The 20554-nt window shown below is 40.5% G+C and overlaps 1 protein-coding gene across 1 annotated transcript in view; it reads left to right on the top strand.

Moving 5' to 3' along the window:
* The window catches only part of LOC132828863 (E3 ubiquitin-protein ligase TRIM62-like), a 28181-nt gene extending 13335 nt beyond the window's left edge, over positions 1-14846 (top strand). The window contains exons 4-6 of the mRNA XM_060846033.1: positions 3502-3524; positions 6286-6431; positions 7532-14846. Coding sequence (XP_060702016.1) covers positions 3502-3524; positions 6286-6431; positions 7532-8109 — 747 coding nt within the window. The 3' untranslated portion in view covers positions 8110-14846. The remainder of the gene's footprint in view (positions 1-3501; positions 3525-6285; positions 6432-7531) is intronic.
* Positions 14847-20554: the final 5708 nt, after the last annotated feature.

The following is a 20554-nucleotide window of genomic DNA, read 5'->3' on the forward strand; positions in this document are numbered from 1 at the left end:
TTCTAGCATTCCAGGGGCTCAGGGGATATGAGTTCAAATCTCAGCATGGCTGCTGGTGGAATTTAAATTCAGTTGATTGAAAAAAGAATTCAGGATTTGAAATCTTGTCTCAGGAATGATGCCCATGATGCGATCAATGATGATTGTAAAAGCTCATCTGGTTCACTAGTGTGGGAAGGAAATCTGCCATCCTTAACCTGCCTGACCTGCATGTGACTGTGCTTGACTCTTAACTGCCCTCTGAAGTGGCTGGGCCTGTCATTCAGTTCAAGGGCAATTAGGGATGAGAAGCAGATGTTGGCCTTGCTAATGATGCCAACATGACTCCAATAAATAAAGGAAAAGCAGGGAATTCTTAATCCTTTTTTTAAAAGCCAATGTCTGAAATGGAGAAGAAATGGGCGGCACGGTGTCACTGTGGTTAGCACTGCTGCCTCACAGCGCCAGATACCCGGGTTCAATTCCCGCCTCAGGCAACTGTCTGTGTGGAGTTGGCATGTTCTCCCCGTGTCTTCTCCTCCAGGTGCTCCGGTTTCCTTCCACAGTCCAAAAATGTACAGGTTAGGTGAATTGGTCATGCGAAATTGCCCGTAGTGTTAGATGAAGGGGTAAAGGTAGGGGAATGGGTCTGGGTGGGTTGCTCTTTGGAGGGTCGGTGTGGACTTGTTGGGCCGAAGGGCCTGTTTCCACGCTGTAAGTAGTCTAATCTAAATGTTTCATGTTGTAGGAGAGTAGGGATTGGGTAGATATGAGTCATATGGTTTGAGTATTGGAGAAGAGAGAGGAGGTGTTGAGGTTTTTGAGAATTAGAGAGGGGCCATTAAATCTAATACGGTCTGTTGTTAGACTAAGCATTGCCCAACAATGGCACCATGTCATGTCTGAATCTCACCATAGCTTGCCATGTTGTATGGGCTCACTGGACTGTTTGTAACTTTGCTGCACCATCCTCATTTGAGATTGGGATCATCAGGGCCAGCTTGTCCAGCATTGTTGAGAAAAAAAACCTAAAGAGATGAGTGTCTTCTCTTTAACAGGATATCCCTTGTTACTAAGAATATGATGGTTAGTCTATCTTCTTGAGGTCCAGAGTCGTTCTCCTATCCAAGCCTTCAAACATGTTGGGTAGAGCTTAATGCACGCCTCAGCTTTTAACCCTTACAGAACCAAACATTTTATACAACAACCTCGTTGCTGAGAACTTATGGAGTTTGAGAGTCGTGGGACAGAGGTTTGGTTTGCAGATCAGTGGGGACATCAAGAAATGGTTTATAACTTCAACAACAACAGCTTATATTGTGAAGTCTTATAAAGAATGACACTGAGCACGGAAGGAGACATTAGGTCAGATGACCAGAATCGTGGTCAGAAGGTAGGTTTTAAGGACAGCTTTAAAAGAGTAAAGCAAGTTGAGAGGCGGAGAGGTATAGATAGGATTTTCCACAGCATGGGGCCTTAGCAACCAACAACATGACCACCAATGATGGAGCACTTAAAATTCAGGATGCACAAATTGCCAAAACTAAAGGAACACAGAGTGATGGGGCTGGAGGAAGTTACAGAGATAGGGAGAAATAAGGTCCTTGAGAGATATGAAAACAAGGATGAGAATTTTAAAATTATCACCTTGTTTGAGTAGTAGTCAGTGTTGGTCAGTGAGCGCAGGGACTGGTGGGGCAATGGAACCAGCTGCAAGTTATGAGCTTAAGAATGGCCTCTTGTTTACGGAGAATAAAATATAGAAGACCAACCGGGAATGCATCCCCTCTGGAAGGGGAATACAAAGCAAGAGATATGATTTCACAGATTGAAATGGGAACCTAAATTATTTTAGCAAACAATACCCATGATCATTTTTTTGTGGGAAAAATATGAACGACCTCCTCCAGAAGGTTACAAACACAAAACCAATGTATTGTTTAAAAAGCAATACAAAAGCTACCTGAGGAAAAATATAATAAGAAGAAATAAGAAAAAGTGAACTTGTACCTTTTAGTGACTTTCTTGACATTAAAACACTCCAAAGTACTTTCAGGCAAGAAGCACTTTTGAAGTGTATTTGTGATTGGATTGGAATGTAGAAAATATGGTGGCTGATTTGTGCATAGCTAGCTCCTACAAACTGCAGTGTGATAGAGATCAGATTATCTCACTTACTGATGTTGATTGAAAGATAACCATTAACCAGGAGTCACTGTCCTGTTGACCTGCTGTCTAGTAGTTATGTTCTTTAAGACTTGACCAGCTCGGTCAGTAGTAGTACTGCTGGATACTTCTTTGTCATAGACATTAATACATAGACACCCACTCAGGATGCTTTTTACGCCCTTGGTGCTTCCTTCAACTGGTGTTCAATATTGAGAGTTGCTGATTCATTAGGGCGGTTGGTGAATGGAGGAAGGGTGGGGATTGCTGTGAGTGGTAGTCAGCAGGAGGTTTCCTTACTCATATTTCACCTGACACTATGAGACTTTATGAAAACAACGTCAAGGACTGCCAGGCCATCTATATACCACTGAGCTGCCAGCAGTGCTGTGACATTCATTTCAGTGGGACAGAACATCCCCGAGAACTGTGGCGCTGTCTATTAAAGAGACTTGAATTTACAACCTTATAACTGACATGTCCTCCCAGTTGAGACAAAGCTCTCATTGGTGATTATAGAGAATTTTGGAATTTGATGTAAAGGATCAACCACACCAATAGCTCATGAAGTGGCAACGCAGCTGAAGTTACTGTATTCCTAAACACAATCTTATCTCACATAAGGGTCCAATTCCAGCCTTGGGTGACTGTCTGTGTGGAGTTTGCACATTCTCCGTGTCTGTGTCGGTTTCCTCCGGTTGCCCCAGTTTCCTCCCACAGTCCAAAGATGTGCAGGTCAGGCGAATTGGCCATACTAAATTGCCCATAGTGTGAGGTGCATTCGTCAGAGGGAAAGGGGTCTGGGTGGGTTATTCTTCGGAGGGTCGGTGTGGATTGGTTGGGCCAAAGGGTCTATTTCCACACTGTAGGGAATCTAATCTAAAAAAAAGGAAGGACTAGAAGTAGGCCATTCAGCCCATCAAGTCTGTTCTTCCATTCAGTGAGGTCATGGCTGATCAGGTAATCCTCAATTCAAGATACCATACATTCTGAACCCTTGTCTATTTTTTTCAGGCCTTGATGAATCCTTGATTTCCAATCAGTAGTCATGACAGTAGCAGAGAGGAAGTTCATGTATGGGTCAAAAATGTCTTTGTTGCTTGTTAATCGCATTCTGCTGTAATTGGTTCATATAGTTGTTTATGTTTCACAAACAGCAGGTAGCAATGGGATAAAGTTTACTTTATTTTCTGAGAGATCGACAAGAAATTATGATTAATTTTCTTATAGAATTTCAATTAATTTAGTTATGTATATTTTACAGTAATGCTTTTAATGCACAGGATGAATGTATATCTGATATGTTTATTTATTTTAGTGATTTTAAACATTAATCATTTTATCTCATTATTTCAGGGATTTAATTCAATGGCATTGAGGTAAGGGAAATTCACTTATAATTCACTCAAATTGATTCATTCTATATAAATCTTCACTGTGTAGACAACAAAATGATCACTTTGTTTTTAAATTTAGGCATTTTTGTTCATTAATGTACTACGTCATGTGTTAGTTTTTCTAAACAGTGCCATCAGTTTAGCTCAGTGACCACATTCTAAATTCTGGATTGACTTAACATTTTGTCAATGGGAAAGATGCAAAATAAATGGGAAATTTTTATTGTTGTTGAATCAGGTGTTGGGAGTTAGCTCAATGTTCACATTTCAGCACAGTCCCTACAAAGTGCCGCATTGTTTATAAACTGTCCTTTGTGGGCAGCACGGTGGCACAGTGGTTAGCACTGCTGCCTCACAGCGCCGGAGACCCGGGTTCAATTCCCGACTCAGGCGACTGACTGTGTGGAGTTTGCACATTCTCCCCGTGTCTGCGTGGGTTTCCTCCAGGTGCTCCGGTTTCCTCCCACAGTCCAAAGGTGTGCGGTCAGGTGAATTGGTCATGCTAAATTGCCCGTAGTGTTAGGTAAGGGGTAAATGTAGGGGTATGGGTGGGTTGCGCTTCGGCGGGTCGGTGTGGACTTGTCGGGCCGAAGGGCCTATTTCCACACTGTAAGTAATCTAATCTAATCTAATCTAGATTTTTAACGAGCTGCCAGTAAGGTGGATATGAGAGTGTAATGGTTTGATATAAAGAGGACAAGTGCGTTTCTATCATGCTCTGGCTAATATTTGTCCCTAACCAACCTCATTAAATTGATTAAGTTGTGGTTTATCTGATCACTGTTAATAGGAGCTTGTTGTGTACAATTTGACTGCTGTAGTTTTCCATCTGACAATGCCAATTGCATCTCAAAGTAATTTATTGGCTACAAGCTACAATGAGGCATTAATACAATAAGCACAATCTAAATGCAAATTCTTTATTTCATTAATAAATAACTGAATATAAATCTCCTCTGATTATATAAAGTATTCATTATAGTCTCTGTTAAGCAAATAGATTCTTTCTGAAGTGTTTTGAACACCTGTTAAAACATTGGAACTTCCCAATTGGCAAACGGGATGTATGCTGGGGATCACCGTTTGTGCACTTGCTAACGTGTTGTTTTACTCACATTCATTGAAATGGAAATGATGGTGATTGTGCCATGGAGAATGTGGAACAGGAAATTCTGGCAGTCATCTGTAACTGTTCTGCATCTGGAAAATATCTGTGACTGTGATGAAGCAGTCACACTGTCAGATTTAGCCTTGCTGCTTCTCGCTATCTGCTGTGCCAATAAATAATTGTGCATAACTATAAATAGTCCATTAAATGAGAAACTGAGTGTGTATAAATGATCCATTAAATAAGTAACTGATTGCACATATAAATAATTCATAAACTGAGTAATTGAGTTTACATTCGGAACATTATCCATGGATCTGAGTGAATGCATAAGCACTCCATTTACTGAGCACCTGGAGAAGTCTAAAATTTACCCCATTAAGCAAGACCATCAAACAGGAAATGGGTGGTCATTTGGAACATTTCTCTCTGCTGAACACAGTACCATTTGACCTCTGAGTGTTTGGGATTGCACCATTAACCCAGACATGAACGTGTGTTTAGTCATCTAGAGTGTGCACATAGTCACTTCATTAATCAAGTACCTTAATGTATGTTTGATTAGCCTTTTACAAATTCGAGGCCTTCCCAATATTCTCTCTGTTTTTGTATTGTATGTCATTTTGTAAGTGGTCCCCATATCTTATGTCAGGAATGCACACTCTATATTCATTTGGAACCATTTAGTTACATAACTTTTTGGTGTAGCAATAACTTCCCAATGTGATTTGCACTGGAGGTTTGTATATTTGGCCTCATAAGTGCTTTTCCTGTATTGCAATTACCTGCCTTACTGAAGATTAGAATCTGATTTCCAACAGATCCCTTGACTCTGTTTCCTGATGGTATTGGCTAAGACATCAAAAGACTTTACCAGCTTTACTTTCACACTTGCCTTCAGGATTTTGCTGAAAAGAACTTCCAAAGGTCACTGGAGCAAAGACTGGACCTACACATCCACTGAATGCCTTAGCTGAGTTTGCAAATGGCAAACATGGAAGGAGCAGCAGTGAAGAGATAGTGAGGACTGCAGATTGCTGGAGAAGTCAGAGTCAATAAAGTGTGGCGCTGGGAAAAGCACAGCAGGTCAGGCAGCATCTGAGGAGCAGGAAGAGTCAACATTTTTGGGCTTAACCCTTCATCAGTACTTGCTCCTCAGGTGCTGCCTGACCTGCTGTGCTTTTACCGGGAGCAGCAATGATACTCCTGAGAGGGGCAGGAGGAGGGAATTGGAGGTTGAAGCAGTGAAGTAGAAGAAGATTTCATCTCCCGATTCCTCATTCTTTCCCACTGCTAACCATTCCAAATTTGGGACGGATCTTTTAAGAATAGTTCCTGTCTTGAATTTGTCAGTTGAATATTTTAATATTTCAGTTTCAGGTTTGTTTGCGTAGTTGTATTGCAGATATTGGAGGAGCTCTGTTTTGAACTCCAGCCTTAGCTGCAGGTTGGCTTTTTCTTTATTGTGGAGCCTTACATTTAAAATGTGTCAGCTCATGACATCTGCCAGCCTGCCAATAATTGCAATTGGCTCACTTTCCAGAAGAATTCCTCATATTCTGTTCAGTAGATCTCCTTCATCTTTTTACATTGCCCACTGAATGCATTTTAATGTCGCCTACACTTGTTCTTTAGAATAAAAGAAGCATCTGAACCACTAGCCCCACAGCCACCTCCACCTGATGTCAACAAAATAACAGCAGATAAGATCAACTGGGTACAGAAACAGTATGAAGTGGTCTCCCAGCTCGAGAGGGATCGCGACATAATGGCGAATGTGTGTAAGTACATCCCTGCTCACCTTGTGTACTGCACTGTGCCACTTATCTGCTTTGCATCGTGGCTTTCCTGTAAAAGTCTGGATGCATTTAAAATTGAGACAATTCACCTGACATAGTCCACTGCATTGAAGACCTCAGGGCCACTGCATCTCCATTCCAGTCTAGCTGTGAAACTGGCTACACTAGTAATGGGTTGCAATTGAAGCTAGGAGCCGGCCTTTCTCTGAGGTTTCTACTGGGGCCTTTGCGGGAGAAGCCCAAACAGGTGTAGGATGTGGCATTGCCAAAGCTGGAGTTGGCCGGGGTCGGGGGGCATTGGGTCATTGTAAGAAGTGGGAGTATGCATCCACGGGGAGCCATCTGGGCATCCAGGCCTGGCATTTCACTCGGAACTGAAGGTGTAAGAGGTTGACAGTTACTTTTCATTCCTTTACTAAGATCATAGAATCCCTACAGTGTGGAAACTGGCCCTTTTGCCCAACAACGACCCTCCGAAGAGTAACCCACCCAGACCCATTCCCCTTCCCTAGTACTCTACATTTACTCTGATTAATGCCCCTTACCTACACATCCCTGGGCACTACGGGCAGTTTAGCACAGTCAATTCACCTGCCCTGCACATCTTTGGATTGTGGGAGAAAACTGGAGCACTCGGAGGAAACTCACACAGATATGGGGAGAATGTCCAAACTCCACACAGACAGTTACCCGAGGCTGGAATCGAACCTGGGTCCCTGGTGCTGTGAGGTAGCAGTACTAACCACTGAGCCACCGTGCTGCGCAAGGTATTGAGAAAAACCCCATCCTCTTTCTGGGGAAGGAGCTCAGTTGCTCCCTACCCTAATTTGGCATACTTTTCCATATTTGGGGCCTTTTGATGCCATTGGATATACTGAGATATTTCCCCTAATGATTTGGGCAGCTATTAAGTGACCCACCCTTGTGCCTGCCTGGTGCCCATAATGCCAGCATCACATACTTTGTAGTCCCACTTTCATAAGAGATGTACCTACTCCTCAACATGACGGTTAATAGCATTGATGAAGAATGAAGTTCACAGATCAGAGCTGTGATCCTCTCTAACATTGCTTTATTCACAGATGGACAGACACCGACTCTGGATGTGGAGACCGCTCATCGCAGTGTCATTCTGTCAGACGATAAGAGGGTTGCAACTGGAACCCAGTACAGACAGCCCTACCCTGCCAACCGGAAGAGGTTTGACACCTGGGGCCAGGTGCTATGCTCCGAGGGAGTCAACGGTGGCCGTTCCTACTGGGAGGTGGAGATCGCTGGAGTCCGTGGCAAATGGGCAATTGGTGTATGTTACGGAAGCATAAAGCGAAAGGGCCGGGATAAAGAGTGTGTGTTGGGGGAGAGCAGTAAGTCGTGGATTGTATGCTCCGAGAGTAACAGTAATCTGTGGAGTTACTTATCAAGGTCCACCTCTGTTTCAGCCCAACATAATGGTAATATCACAGACCTAGCTGTCAGAATATCCTCTAAAGTGGGAGTGTTTGTGGATTTTGATGCTGGAATAATCTCCTTTTACAGTGTATCAGGCAACAAACTAAGCTTGATATGTACTTTCCAGCAGCAGTCATTCTCAGAGACTCTCTACCCAGCTCTGAAAGTTGGTGACTGGAGCACCTCTCTGACTCTGTGCTCTCTCACCTGATTCCTTTCTCAACTTTTATTAAGCTTTTATTCTTTGAATAGTTCCCTTATAAAAAAGGAAGAACATCAGTTGGAATGAACCAAAGTTGTTCCCGTTGACATTATAACCCCAAAATACCTCGGATCTTGAGGGGATGCCAATCAGTAGCATGATGGGCTGACCTTGCTGAATTCTGCTGGACTCGTTCACTGACTACTTAAGATAGGTTCCCACTGCCTAGAAAGCCACACAATCAGTAATGCTCCAGGAAAAGTTAGAGACAAAATTAGGAAAATATACCAAAAATGGTCCACTGTATTCAAGAAACAAAATCCAGCTAAATATCTCAACTTTGGCAGAAAGAAGTGTACAAGTGGGAGTGGAATTTATTTTGGGTGGCAGAGAAGAATAAGCATTAATGAAATCCTCTCATTCCGCGACCACAGTTTTCTATTCCACTAACCTCTCCCATTTTATGCAGAGGAGGCACAGTGGAGATTGCCCAGAGTGTTCTTTGGACTCTCATTACCACAAATTTTAGTTACAAATGAAGTACCGTTTTCTGTAACTTGAAGAGGTATTCGAAATATCACCAGCGATGTCAAGTTCCTGTTGAAGTACTTTTTTCTATCACTATCGTTATCCGTCACTCACCAAGTCTCAGTTTCTATTACGCTTGGATTGTGGATTCTTTTTGATGCTGACTGTAGTGAAGAAGGTTTTTCTGCACTGTTATTTATCCAGCTTAAAAGGTTTCAATTAACTTTCATTACTTTCTCATTCTGAGGGCTGGGTTAGATACGATGCATCAAATGGCTTCCTCTATGCGTTTTTCTCTCCAAATCCAGAAATGTTGTTACATAGAACAATGTGTTTTTCTCATTATCAAATTACCTGTGATTTTTTTTAAACCTATTAACCAGCAACAAAAATCACCCCTGTGTTTCCAGTTGATTAATTTACATGCAAAGCCCATTAAGGGAAATGCAGGGTCTAGGAAATACAGGGTCCCCTACGTCTGTGCTTTGTTAATTCCTCATTACGTCCAACATGAAAATAGCAAATTGGATCCAAAATTAGCCATGAGAGGAAGCAGAGCGACAGCTGAAGTGTTTGTGGCTGGAGGCTGGTAACAGTGAAGTTTACAGAGACTCGCCATTAGCTCTGTTTCTCTCTCCACAGATGCTGCAAGACCTGCTGAGTTTATCAAATGTTTTCAAGTCTAATTCCAGATTTCAAGCTGATTTTATTTCGGAATTATGCTTAAAGCCTTGCTTTTTGGGATATATTTCAATAGGTTAGTTTTAAATGTAGACAGAATGATTAAGAGGTTTGAAGAGAAAAAAATTGGCCGTGTGGTTCCTGTTAGGGGAGAGGTCTGTAAGATTGTTGAATTTTGGATACCATTAGGATATGCTGGTGGATTTTATTCAGTGGACCTAACAGGAAAGCCCCAGTTTGATTGCCTGCGTGTGCTGAATTAGTAGATATCAACTGGATCACATTCACTAAGGACCCAAAGTTGGCTTCAGTTTCCAGAGTTGGAAAAGGTTAAGGCAGTCGGACTGAGACCTGGTTCTGTGAATATCCCTAAACAGGATTAGCAAGTCAGTGTTGCTATATCCCATGTAGTAAAAACCCTCCTGATATTAATATCGGCACTTGAGAGAGGTACTGTGAAGTGATTTACGGAAACAATCTCTGCAAGCAGCCAGCACCTGCAGCTGAGAAGGCAAACAGTGAAGCAAAATATTAAATTCGTCAACCAAAGTAATAACTGGTCAGACACTGGGTTAATACTGATAGGAACCTTCTGGCTATACACACAGAGTGAAGGGGAACAAAGCGATGTTATTTTAACTCACTTAGAGGAACATTGGTGACCTGATACTTAGATTTTCTTTATTGTGCTAAAAACACTTGATAGGCATTCTGTCGATTGAACAGCAGAGGGTGGTGTTGCCTTGTAAAAGGACATTGCAGCATCTAATGTTGCTAATTTCCCCCAGAGTTGTGGTTACACAGGCAGCTTGGCAGAGCCACCAAACTGAATGGATTTTCAACTCTTTTCTCTGCCTCATCCACTGAGGTTCTACCAAAATGCAGGATATATACTAGGCGCTAGCAGTATTCTCATTTTAAAGGAAGCATTAACCTTTCTGAGTTTGTGAAGGCCCTGTGCTACTTGCCGTATGTCTTCAGAGAAAAATTCAAATGATGTTCTCTAGAGGTGTTAGAGAATCTAAAATACACTCTAAAAATGAGTGCAAGCATTTGGCACTTCAAGCTCCAGTGATTTTGTTTGTAATTACAGTGTCTGAGTTTATTGTGGAAAAACAATGAAGGTATTACAGAGTGACGGGCTGCACCAGCTACTTTCAATTCTGTATAAGTCACAAAACTCTAGCACCGTAAATACTGATTCAAACCACTGACATCCGTTACTTTTTTAACCATGTTTATGGCTTGGGTCGACATCTCAGGTTTAAGCTTCAAACTGAAAAATTGAACCTGTTGATTTGCTCTGATATCTCTGCCCTTAGCCGTGCAGTTAGAAGAATGTGCACTTCTGCTGTAGCATAAAACTTTCAATCTTGCCTTTCTGACTAAAGCCATGATGTGCCAGTGTTGGACTGGGTTGAACAAAGTCAAAAGTCACATGACACCAGGTTATAGTCCTACAGGGGGTTTAGTTGAAGGAGCAGCACTCCATCTTCGAAGAAGCAGCAATACGAGAGTTTGTGTTTTGAAGTAAACCTGTTGGTCTATAGCCTGGTATCATGTGACTTTTGACCTTTTCTGCCCAAAACCAGTCATAAACATCAAACTTTGTGTATTTCTAATGACCCCATAAAATTTTAGAACATTCTTTCCGTCTAATCTCATGTTCTGCAGATCATCAGAAAGGCCAGGCTTTCCCCACATTAAAAGCAAAAGATGCTGGAGATCACTGCGGGTCAGGCAGCATCGATGGAGAGAAATCAGGCTAATGTCTTGAGTCTAGATGACTTTTCATCAGAGCTCTGTGATCTCCAACATTTTTTGTTTCCAGTTAGATTCCAGTATCTGCAGTCATTTTCCCCACACAGATGAAAATCCAGTGAAAGATTGACCGAATTTGTCCCAAAGTAATGCTGTAAATGTTGTTTGGACAGCCTGAATGAAATTTGGGTAGTTTGTTGTTCTCTATATTATAGGAGCAGGAATGAATGAGCTCTGTAAGATATTCATTCTGAACGTTTTCACTATGATCAGTGTGGATCCATGGTGTCTCTCATCTCCTGGTCTGCTTCCTGTCTGACTCCTGATAAACTAAACAAATGTATCCAGCTTTCCGCTAGGAGAACTCAGCCAGCTGAAATGAGAGCCTGCACTTAACCCCGCATCATCTGCACGATAAAGCCAGGAGCTGTTGGAACAAGTCATTTCAGGAAAAAGGGACAACAAATCTTGTTTCTTTTCTACAGGTGAAAACATAGTAATTAATAACAGAATGCCTGCAATGTTTTGCTTGTGTGGGGACCAGTTATAAGTCACCCATATCTTCCTCACTCAGGAATTAACCTGGGTTCGCTGTTCATCCCATGTGGGCTGCCCTGTAGACTGTATGTTGCTTGTGATAGCAAACTATTCCGACCTCAAAGCAGCAGAGAATGAACTGCTCCTGCTAATTCTGAACAAGGTTGTGAACAAGTTGATTTTTAAGTATTTATGAGGTAACTACACCTAGCAATCAAACAGTCCTCCAAACCTTTTTTAACATTATTGAATTTCATAACATTTAATTTTTGTGTACACTGCAAGTTATAGCGCATCCTATTTTTGTACGTTGCTTTCAGTTATTCATAAAATCCAGAGAGAGTTGTTGCCTAATATCTGAGACTTTCAAGAATGAATTACTCACAGCTTCAGTTCTGTGCAGTTTTTAGAATGTTTTTGTATTAAAAAACATTTTCATATATTTGCCTTTACAGTTATAAATATGTGGTTGAGAATATTTGTGATAGGTCATTAGTCATATGATTAAAGATTAGTGAAGCCAGTTTTAGTCACAGGACAATCTTTGTGCTAAGTTTTCCTGCAATGTTTATTTTTATCTCTTTAGTCTGTAAATGGGCTGTTCACTGTGGTGAAACATGATGGGAGACCCCACCTCCCCAAAATACATTTTTAATTCTTTCATGGGATGTAAGCATTGCTATGAAGGCCAGCATTTGTTGCCCATCCCTAATCACACTTGAATTAAGAGTGTCAGTAGGATTAATGAGGCACGTCAAGAGGCAACCACATTACTGGGGGTCTGAATTCACATATGGATCAAACCAGCTAAAGGTGCCTTCCCGAAAGGACATTAGTGAACCTGATGGGTTTCACTAACAATATTTACTGATACAGAATGTTAACAGTTGATAATATATGACATTTTTCTGTTGACACAACTATTTTCTGGGATTGTGCTCTGCAGTATTTGCCTGCAGACCAGCTCTCTACATCAACCTCTCTTTATGTACAAAAGAGCAAGGAGCAAAAAGCAAATATTTGAAGATAAATTCCCTTCCTTAAAATCAGTGAGGAAGTAATGAAAAACACTTAATTCAATATTTTGCAATCAGGCCGTTATTGCTGTAAAAGAATTTTCATTTCAATTACCCCTACATGGGATATTTGGAAGATTTCTGTATCAGTTTGGTTAAGATACAGAAAGCTAAGCAAATGAAGGACTGAAATATTTGACTTCTGCTATCCTGGTGATCACACTGTTCCCGTGTACAGGTGAACATACATCTCTTTGGCAAATATTTAATGTGTTCAGAGGCTCTATCCCCAGAATGACAGCACTAAGTCATCAGGGCCTGAGTAATTTCTTCAGAAAAGTCCTGTCCCTGAATGCCGAGGGTTGGCTACAGCTAGTGAGCCATGATTGACCATTCATGTCAAGATACTACTATCTACACCTGCACATTCTGACATACCTACATGGAATCTACCTTAAAGTGCTGTTTTCTGACAGTCTGGATCATTGGATTAAGCCCCATACACAGGTTGTAATCTTCTGCAGGTAAAACTGTAATTACTATACAGCCAGGAGTTAGCACATCCAGGGGCTATAATGCTGAGCTGTGACCTGAAATTTCCGTTCGATTAGCTGAAGATGGTCTATATTCATGGTGCCTTGAAATGACACATAGGGGCAACCATTACACAACCACCTCATGCAGCACCTTCCCATTTCAACATCCAACAAGCAGTGTCAGCTCTGAGCTGCTCACTCGTGTGCCTAGAGACTTGTGCCGCTATGCTGAGTTGCTCATTCATTTGGAATCTCTCACCACCTCATGGTTGCTGCTTTCAGGCTTAAATCAAAATGAATTTGGCAGACATGATAGCACCTTGGCTTTGATCGCTGTGGATTCAAGCACTTCATAATTTTAGCAGACATGAATGTGGGACTGTTGCAGTTTTAGAGATACTACAGGAATTTACTTAGAGTTTGAAGAAAAGCATGAATCTGAATGCATTGGAGAGAGTACAGATGAAATTTACAAGAATGGTTCCAAGGATGAGAAGCTTCAGTTGTGAGAAGAGATTGAAGAAGTTGGGACTTTTCTCCTTGGAAGGAAGAAGGTTAAGAGAAGATCTCATAGAGGTTTCCAAATCATGAGCAGGCTCAATAGAGTAGATAAGGAGAAACTGTTGCCGCTCATAAAGGGAACAGGAACAAGAGGGCATAGATTTGAAATAACATGCAAAAGAAGCAATGGTTATATGAGGAAATAACTTCAGCAACTAATTGGGTTATAGAATGCACTGCCTATAAGTGGTGGAGGCAGGTTCAATTGAGGCATGCAAGAGGGCATTGGACAATTATTTGAATAAAATAATGTGCAAAGATCTGGGGATAAAGCTGGAGATTGACAGTAGATAATGATGCTCATGTGAAAAACCTGTACAGGCACGATGGGCTGAATGGCCTCTTCTGCGCTGCAAGACTTGTGATTTTTCTGCTGTATGGGTCAGTGTCCCTCACTGAACTAAGACCAAAGCAATTCATACGCTATTTATGATTCGCTGAATGCAAGTTACTACTGTTCACTTAAATGAAATAATTATACATTTAAAAAATGCTATTAGAAATCACTCACTGTTTGTAAATTATCTTAAAGGAATATTGGTATCCTGTTCTAAGGGAAATAATAATGGGCTGTGAAAATTAAGATTCTTTCCTTGACAGTGGTCTCACTACCAGATGAGGAAACAGTCCAGTACAAGATACATAGCATGTCAGTGATTTGGTGATTAATAAGTCTGTTCAAAGAGAAATGACAAGGCCTGGTTGAACTGTTGAACATTTCTTATATCTTGGGGCTAAGTTCAGACTGGTTAGCGAGCTCAACCACTTGTCTTACTGCCTTCATACCTGCCGTCTTCAGCAAGTCTCAACTGCAAAATGGAATCTTGACATAACCCCACGGGAAGGGAGGAGAAGGCAAAAGGCAGTTAGTTACTCCCCACATATGCATCTCCCAGTGAACAGCCACACAGTATTAGCTGGAAATGAATCTCTACACTGTGCTGTTGGGAAGGTGTGAAACATAGGAAGCTAAAAGGCAGATAAGTACCAAAATAGTTAACGGAGACTGTGTAAGTTGTGTGTTGTATGAATTTTCTTTTCTGTTAACAGTTTTTAAAACTGTTTTCATTTTGTATTAATAGCACCTAAAAGCTTAATAACATTAATAAAACACCATTTATTTACACTGTGTCTAAGTTGTTTTCAAAGAATAATGCTATTGGAATGTTGCTGTTGGCATAGTACAAGGTAAAAATGGTAGACACCTTTGTCACAAGTCTATTGCCTTGTTATTATCAAATGAGCTCCTTGTAGAAGTTAGCTCTTTACTGAGTTAATTTTTCTTGGCAAAATTTATGTGCCTCTATCAATATCATCACATCACAAACACTCCTTCCTGGCACAATGGTGTTCTCAGTACACTCTTGTTGAATGATACATTACAGCCCCAGAATGAATCAAGTTTATTTTAGGGAGGGTAACAGGGTGTAACATCAAACATTTCTGTGGAAGTCTTATAGATCTGCTGACACTAAAGTTGCATAGTAATCAGAAAACTAGGATTAGGTATGAGCCTGTTGATGCTCAGTGATCCTATATTCTATGAGTTTTGCTGTTTTTGTACAGATAGCCAGTGCTTTCTCAATCAAATTGCATTTTAAAAAACCTTACTGAGCAGGAGATTCTGAGTAGGAAAATGGTGGAAAGCAGAGCTATGGTTCTAAATTGTTTCACTGATTGGCACTTTCTATTTATAAATAGATAACATCAACAAAGCTTGACATATTACTAAGATAAAAACATTTTAAGATATTAAATTAATCTGATTTATTAGGACACATAAAGCCTAAAGCAGAAGTATTAAGTAGTCTGAGACTCTGTACAACTGCATATGTAATATCATCATCCACAAACTTGGAGCAAATGTGTGATAATTTCTTAGGGATTATTAAGAAATCTTATAGGTCAACTGATTTCAAAATCAGTTCAGATGTGGTTCAGCTATTGTCAACAGTTTATTTGCAAAGCATCAATGCAGATCTCTTCCCAGTGCTACAGATTTTGATAATTTTTGTTGGACTTCCATTAAATTTTATAAAATGTGCATATTTTCTTGAGCTCTGCCACATTATACTATACTTGCAGTACTGTTCATCTCAATAGCACTGAAGAAGACTGTTAGGTAAAGTGCTTCTTTCACTGAAAACTTCTGATAGGCAAAGGGACTGGTTTAGGGCAGGAGTTGGTGAGCAAATTGTTTCTTTGATGAGTAAGGCTAGAAAGTGAGGAAGTGAATTGGGCTGGATATTCACACCAATGTTCCTTTAAAGTAATAATTGGGGTTTTTCTAATCTGTCAAATGTAATTTAAGACATTAGATAATTTTATGAGACCTCCTTGAACTACTTTCAATCTAGACTGAAGGACCTGAAGTTCCTGAAATGTTTCGTCACCATCTTATGCAATCTATGCACTGGGTGTTTGTTCAAATGAAGGGACTTGTTCTGTGAAATGTGCTGAAAATGACCTTCTTATTTGGCAGATCATCTATGCTTCAAACAAGCATTGTGCTGTTTAGCCAAATTTACTAATGAGTTGGAACTAATGACAGTAGCTTGTATTTATAAAGCATCTTTTAATGCAATAAAAGTGCTAAGGAATAATAAAACAGAATTTGATAATGAGCCAGATAAAGAGGTGACCAAAAACGTTGTCAAAGCCAGAGGTTTGGGAGCCTTTTAAGGGAGGAGAGAAGGTGGAGAAGGTTAGGGGGTTAGGAGTGGAACTGTAGAGCCCAGATAATAGCTAGTTGAGGATATGACAACCAATAGTGGAGCAATGGGAGCTGGAGTTGGTCAAGCATTCAGAACTGAATCCGTAGCTATCAAGATTTTCTGAATGGGTATCATGCCAACATTGACACTCTCCTAAGAGCCTCTGTGGGCGTACAATCCTTGAGAAATTTGTATAAAATGTTCCATTATTGGCTATTCTTTGCAAATAATGACACAGGGCAGACTGTGAGTGTTGAATTCTGCTCAAGTTACCTGGTCAGCATCGAAGTATTGAACCAACTCCCTGCATGTGGATGGCATATGCAGGGAGGTAAGCCTGAACTTTCTGCTTGCCGTAAGAGGGTGTAGGCTGCAAATGTTTTGATGAAGGGAATCTAGCCTCGTGTGCGCAATTCATTGTGAGGCTTCAGTAGCTGCACGTGGAAAGGTATGTAGCAATGGAACTCGTGTCTTGACGCAAGGGAAACAACATCAATGTAGCAATACCAAAATAAAACAGCAGTCCGATGCCCATAATGTAGAAATTAGATGAACTTTTGAACTCCCTCAATCCTAGGCCTTTTGTGAACCTGTCTTGTAAGGTACAGCAGAATCTCCCATTAGCGCACACAGTTACTAAAACCAGGTATCATGAAAACCAGAATCATTCAAAAACCATCTGATTCATTCTGTATTATAGCGAAATAACATTTGCTTTAACCACAAAGCCTTTTACAGGTTTGAATCCATCAAATATTGACAGACAAGATCACAATGATTCCTATTAATGCATTTTTATAATAAACAATGTACAAGAGCCCAAAGAACAGGAGTTTGAATGCTAGAATCACTTGATGGAACAACGTTAATAATGACTGTGTTTTTCTGCCAGCAACAGACAGGAAGGATGCTGCAGTGATTAAAAGTATTGGCTTGTGAATATAGTTTATAAATATACCAATATTTTCTTTTGGGTTGCTAAGAGATAAATGGAGGATAGGGGTCCAATGCTCAAACTGTGATGGCTTCAGTTGACGGGGAAATTGACAAGTCCAGCGACTGAACAGAGTTGACATCAGATACCTCTAGAAAAAGAGAGTGTTTTCCATTAAAGGAGCAGAAGATTAAACTGTTTGATCAGTCCAGAAAGAGTTAGATCAAAGCTTAAATGTGTGGAATAAATAGGAATGAAACGTTGAAGCTCACCTTACCCTCTATAAAGAGTCATGAAGTTATTAAGGTAAATTTTTATAATATAAGAACATAAGGAAAAGGAATTGGAGTAGGCCATGCAACAAGATCTGCAAAACCAACTCCAACTTGCTGCATTATCCCGTATCCCTTAATTCCCTTTGGAAACAAAAGTTCTCAACCTTGAATTTGAATATTTGCAAACATCTACAGTTTTCGAGGTTAGACAATGCCAAAAATACACACTTTTTAAGCAAAACAATTTCTTGCTACATGAAATTTAAGTGGCCAACCTTTTGATACTGTAAACCCCTGTTCTAATTTTCTTGGCAATTGGCTCAGCATATGTCCTGTCAAACCTAACCTATAGGACTATAACCCTATCTTCAGAATGTTATAGCACGATATATGATTGCCTTTCTTTCCTCTAAACTCCAGGCAATATAGTGAAATAAAGATCTGCCAATGCTGGAGATCTGGAATAGAAATCAAAATTGCTGGAGAGGCTCAGCAGGTCTGGCAGCATGTGTTGGAAGAAAGCAAAGTTAACATTTCAGGTCTGGTGGCTCTTCATCTGAATGGTTCTGATGAAGAGTCACTGGACCTGAAACATTAACTTTGCTTTCTTCCCACACATGTTGCCAGACCTGCTGAGCTTCTTCAGCAATTTTCGTTTTTGCTCCAGGGAGGATGGACCTAGCCTACTCAATCTTTCCTCATGTAGCCATCCCCTTCTCCCAGGAACCAGAATGCAAAATTTGTATTACATTCCCTCTGAAGTAAACATACCCTTTATTAGATAAAGAAATTATAACTGCACACACTATTTCAGGTGCAGTTTCACCAATGCCGTTTATAAATATTATCCCTTTTATACCAACCCACTCATGAGAAAATCTGACATTTGTCCCTTAATTGTTTTCTGTATCTGCATCTCATCTTTTTCTGATTCATGCACAATGGGCATCCAGAAATGCAAACATTTCCCAGTCTCTCACCTTTCAAACGATACGCTGCTTTTTTAAAAAAAATCTACACAAGTGGATAACTTTACACTTTGCCACATTGTATTTCAACTTGCTTTGTTCATTCAAATTCTTCATGTTCCTCTGCAGTCTCTTTGCTTACTTGAGTGGTATCAACAGAAACTTGCATATCGGTATCTTTATTTAAGTATGTAATGTATGTTCTGGTTGATTGAAACCCAGACAGTTTCAGGGAACATGCAGGTTGGAAAGAGCTGATCGGAACAATAAAAGACCCAATCATCTCTCTTCTACTTAATTACCATCTCACCATTTCACTTAGCTCCATCTAATCATCACTTCACCACATCTGCCACCCTCAACTATCTTCTTTCCTATCTTATTTCTAAAATCTAGGGGAAAGTGAGGATTGCAGATGCTGGAGGTCAGAGTCAAGATTAGAGTGGTGCTGGAAAAGCACAGCAGGTCCTGACCAGGCAGCATCCCAGGAGCAGGAAAATCAGCGTTTAAGGCAGGATCCCTTCACCATTCCTGATGAAAGGCTCCTGCCCCAAATGTCAATTTTCCTGCTCCTCGAATGCTGCCTGGCCTGCTGTGCTTTTCCAGCACCACTCTAATCTTGACTCTTATCCCTAAAATCTGCCTACCTCCACTCATATTTCTAACAACTCAATTTCTGATCCACCTTTTTTTACCTCATTTAGCCACCTCTCAGCCTTTCCCTCAAATCATTCTTACCTACAGACTTTTTCCAGGATTAGATTATACAGTCTGGGGGATCAGGTGGAGCAGGTACAGGATGGATAATGATGCATGCTGGTATGTGTGAAGTGCAACCATTATAATACCAAGATGTTTTACACCTCCAGTGACATCCACAAATACTGAGTACAGTACTAATTCGATTTAAGAGTGATAGTTGCATGTTAATAATAAATTAAAATATTTGTTGTAAACAACTGAGAAAGAATTAGAAGGATGGGAGATAGAGTGCCCCTTCTTATGTGATTGTGACAATATGCATACCTCAAGACTCCATGCACTGGACTACAGCAATTACAATCTTTGCTATAGCGTAATTACAGTCTCCTCAGCCTGCATTGGTAACATGGGTGAAAAATTTGCCCTGGAAGATTTAATTACAAATGTAGACAATGGGAAAGTTAGCATGCAGGCTTTTAATGTATCTTAGATGGATATATGTATTGCTGGAATTGACATGCACCAAGGATTACTAGCCAAGGTCACACAATATCTTATCTGCAGAAGACGATCAGTACAACCCACAGCAGTCATTTCAAAAAGGAGGTGTTGAAGAATCTGCTTGTTTGGGACACGCATTTTGTAATTTTAATTTGTCAATCATTCTCGGAACCCACGATTTGCACTCCTATATATTTTACAGTCTACGTTTTTTCCTAAGATCGTCTCTCGAATTTTATTCTCCTTCAGATGTCATTTCATTCACTTGGCCCATCACAATAAGAAGCCTAGCCCCCTCCCACCCAACCAATGATCACTCATCAAAAAGATAGGACTCTTGTCTGGAGTGGCGATTTTTACTCACAGCTACTTCTGAGACAGTTGAGAAGGCGGAAGGCCTTAAGTTGAGCGAAGTCTGTGATTGACAGTCTAGTGAGCAGAGTGTTCATTTTACAGGTACATTGGCATTCAGTAGCTCATTTCAGACAGTATGTCAGTCAGTATTCAGTGTTTTGAAATACAACAGTAAAGCTAACTGTACTTGCAGAAACTGAGGGGAATTGAGATACAGCGAGTTTGCAGTAAATGCATTTGCATTTAAAGGTCCCCATCAAAAAAGAAGGCAAATTGTGCCTATGCTGTTTTAATACCAAGAGTGCACAGAAAATTATTTCTAATTATGTGAAACCATGCATTGCATTTGTTCATGTACCAAAAGTAAAGATAAATTATTGCCTGAA

The sequence above is a fragment of the Hemiscyllium ocellatum genome, chromosome 28, assembly GCF_020745735.1.
Source record: "Hemiscyllium ocellatum isolate sHemOce1 chromosome 28, sHemOce1.pat.X.cur, whole genome shotgun sequence".
Classification (NCBI taxonomy): domain Eukaryota; kingdom Metazoa; phylum Chordata; class Chondrichthyes; order Orectolobiformes; family Hemiscylliidae; genus Hemiscyllium; species Hemiscyllium ocellatum.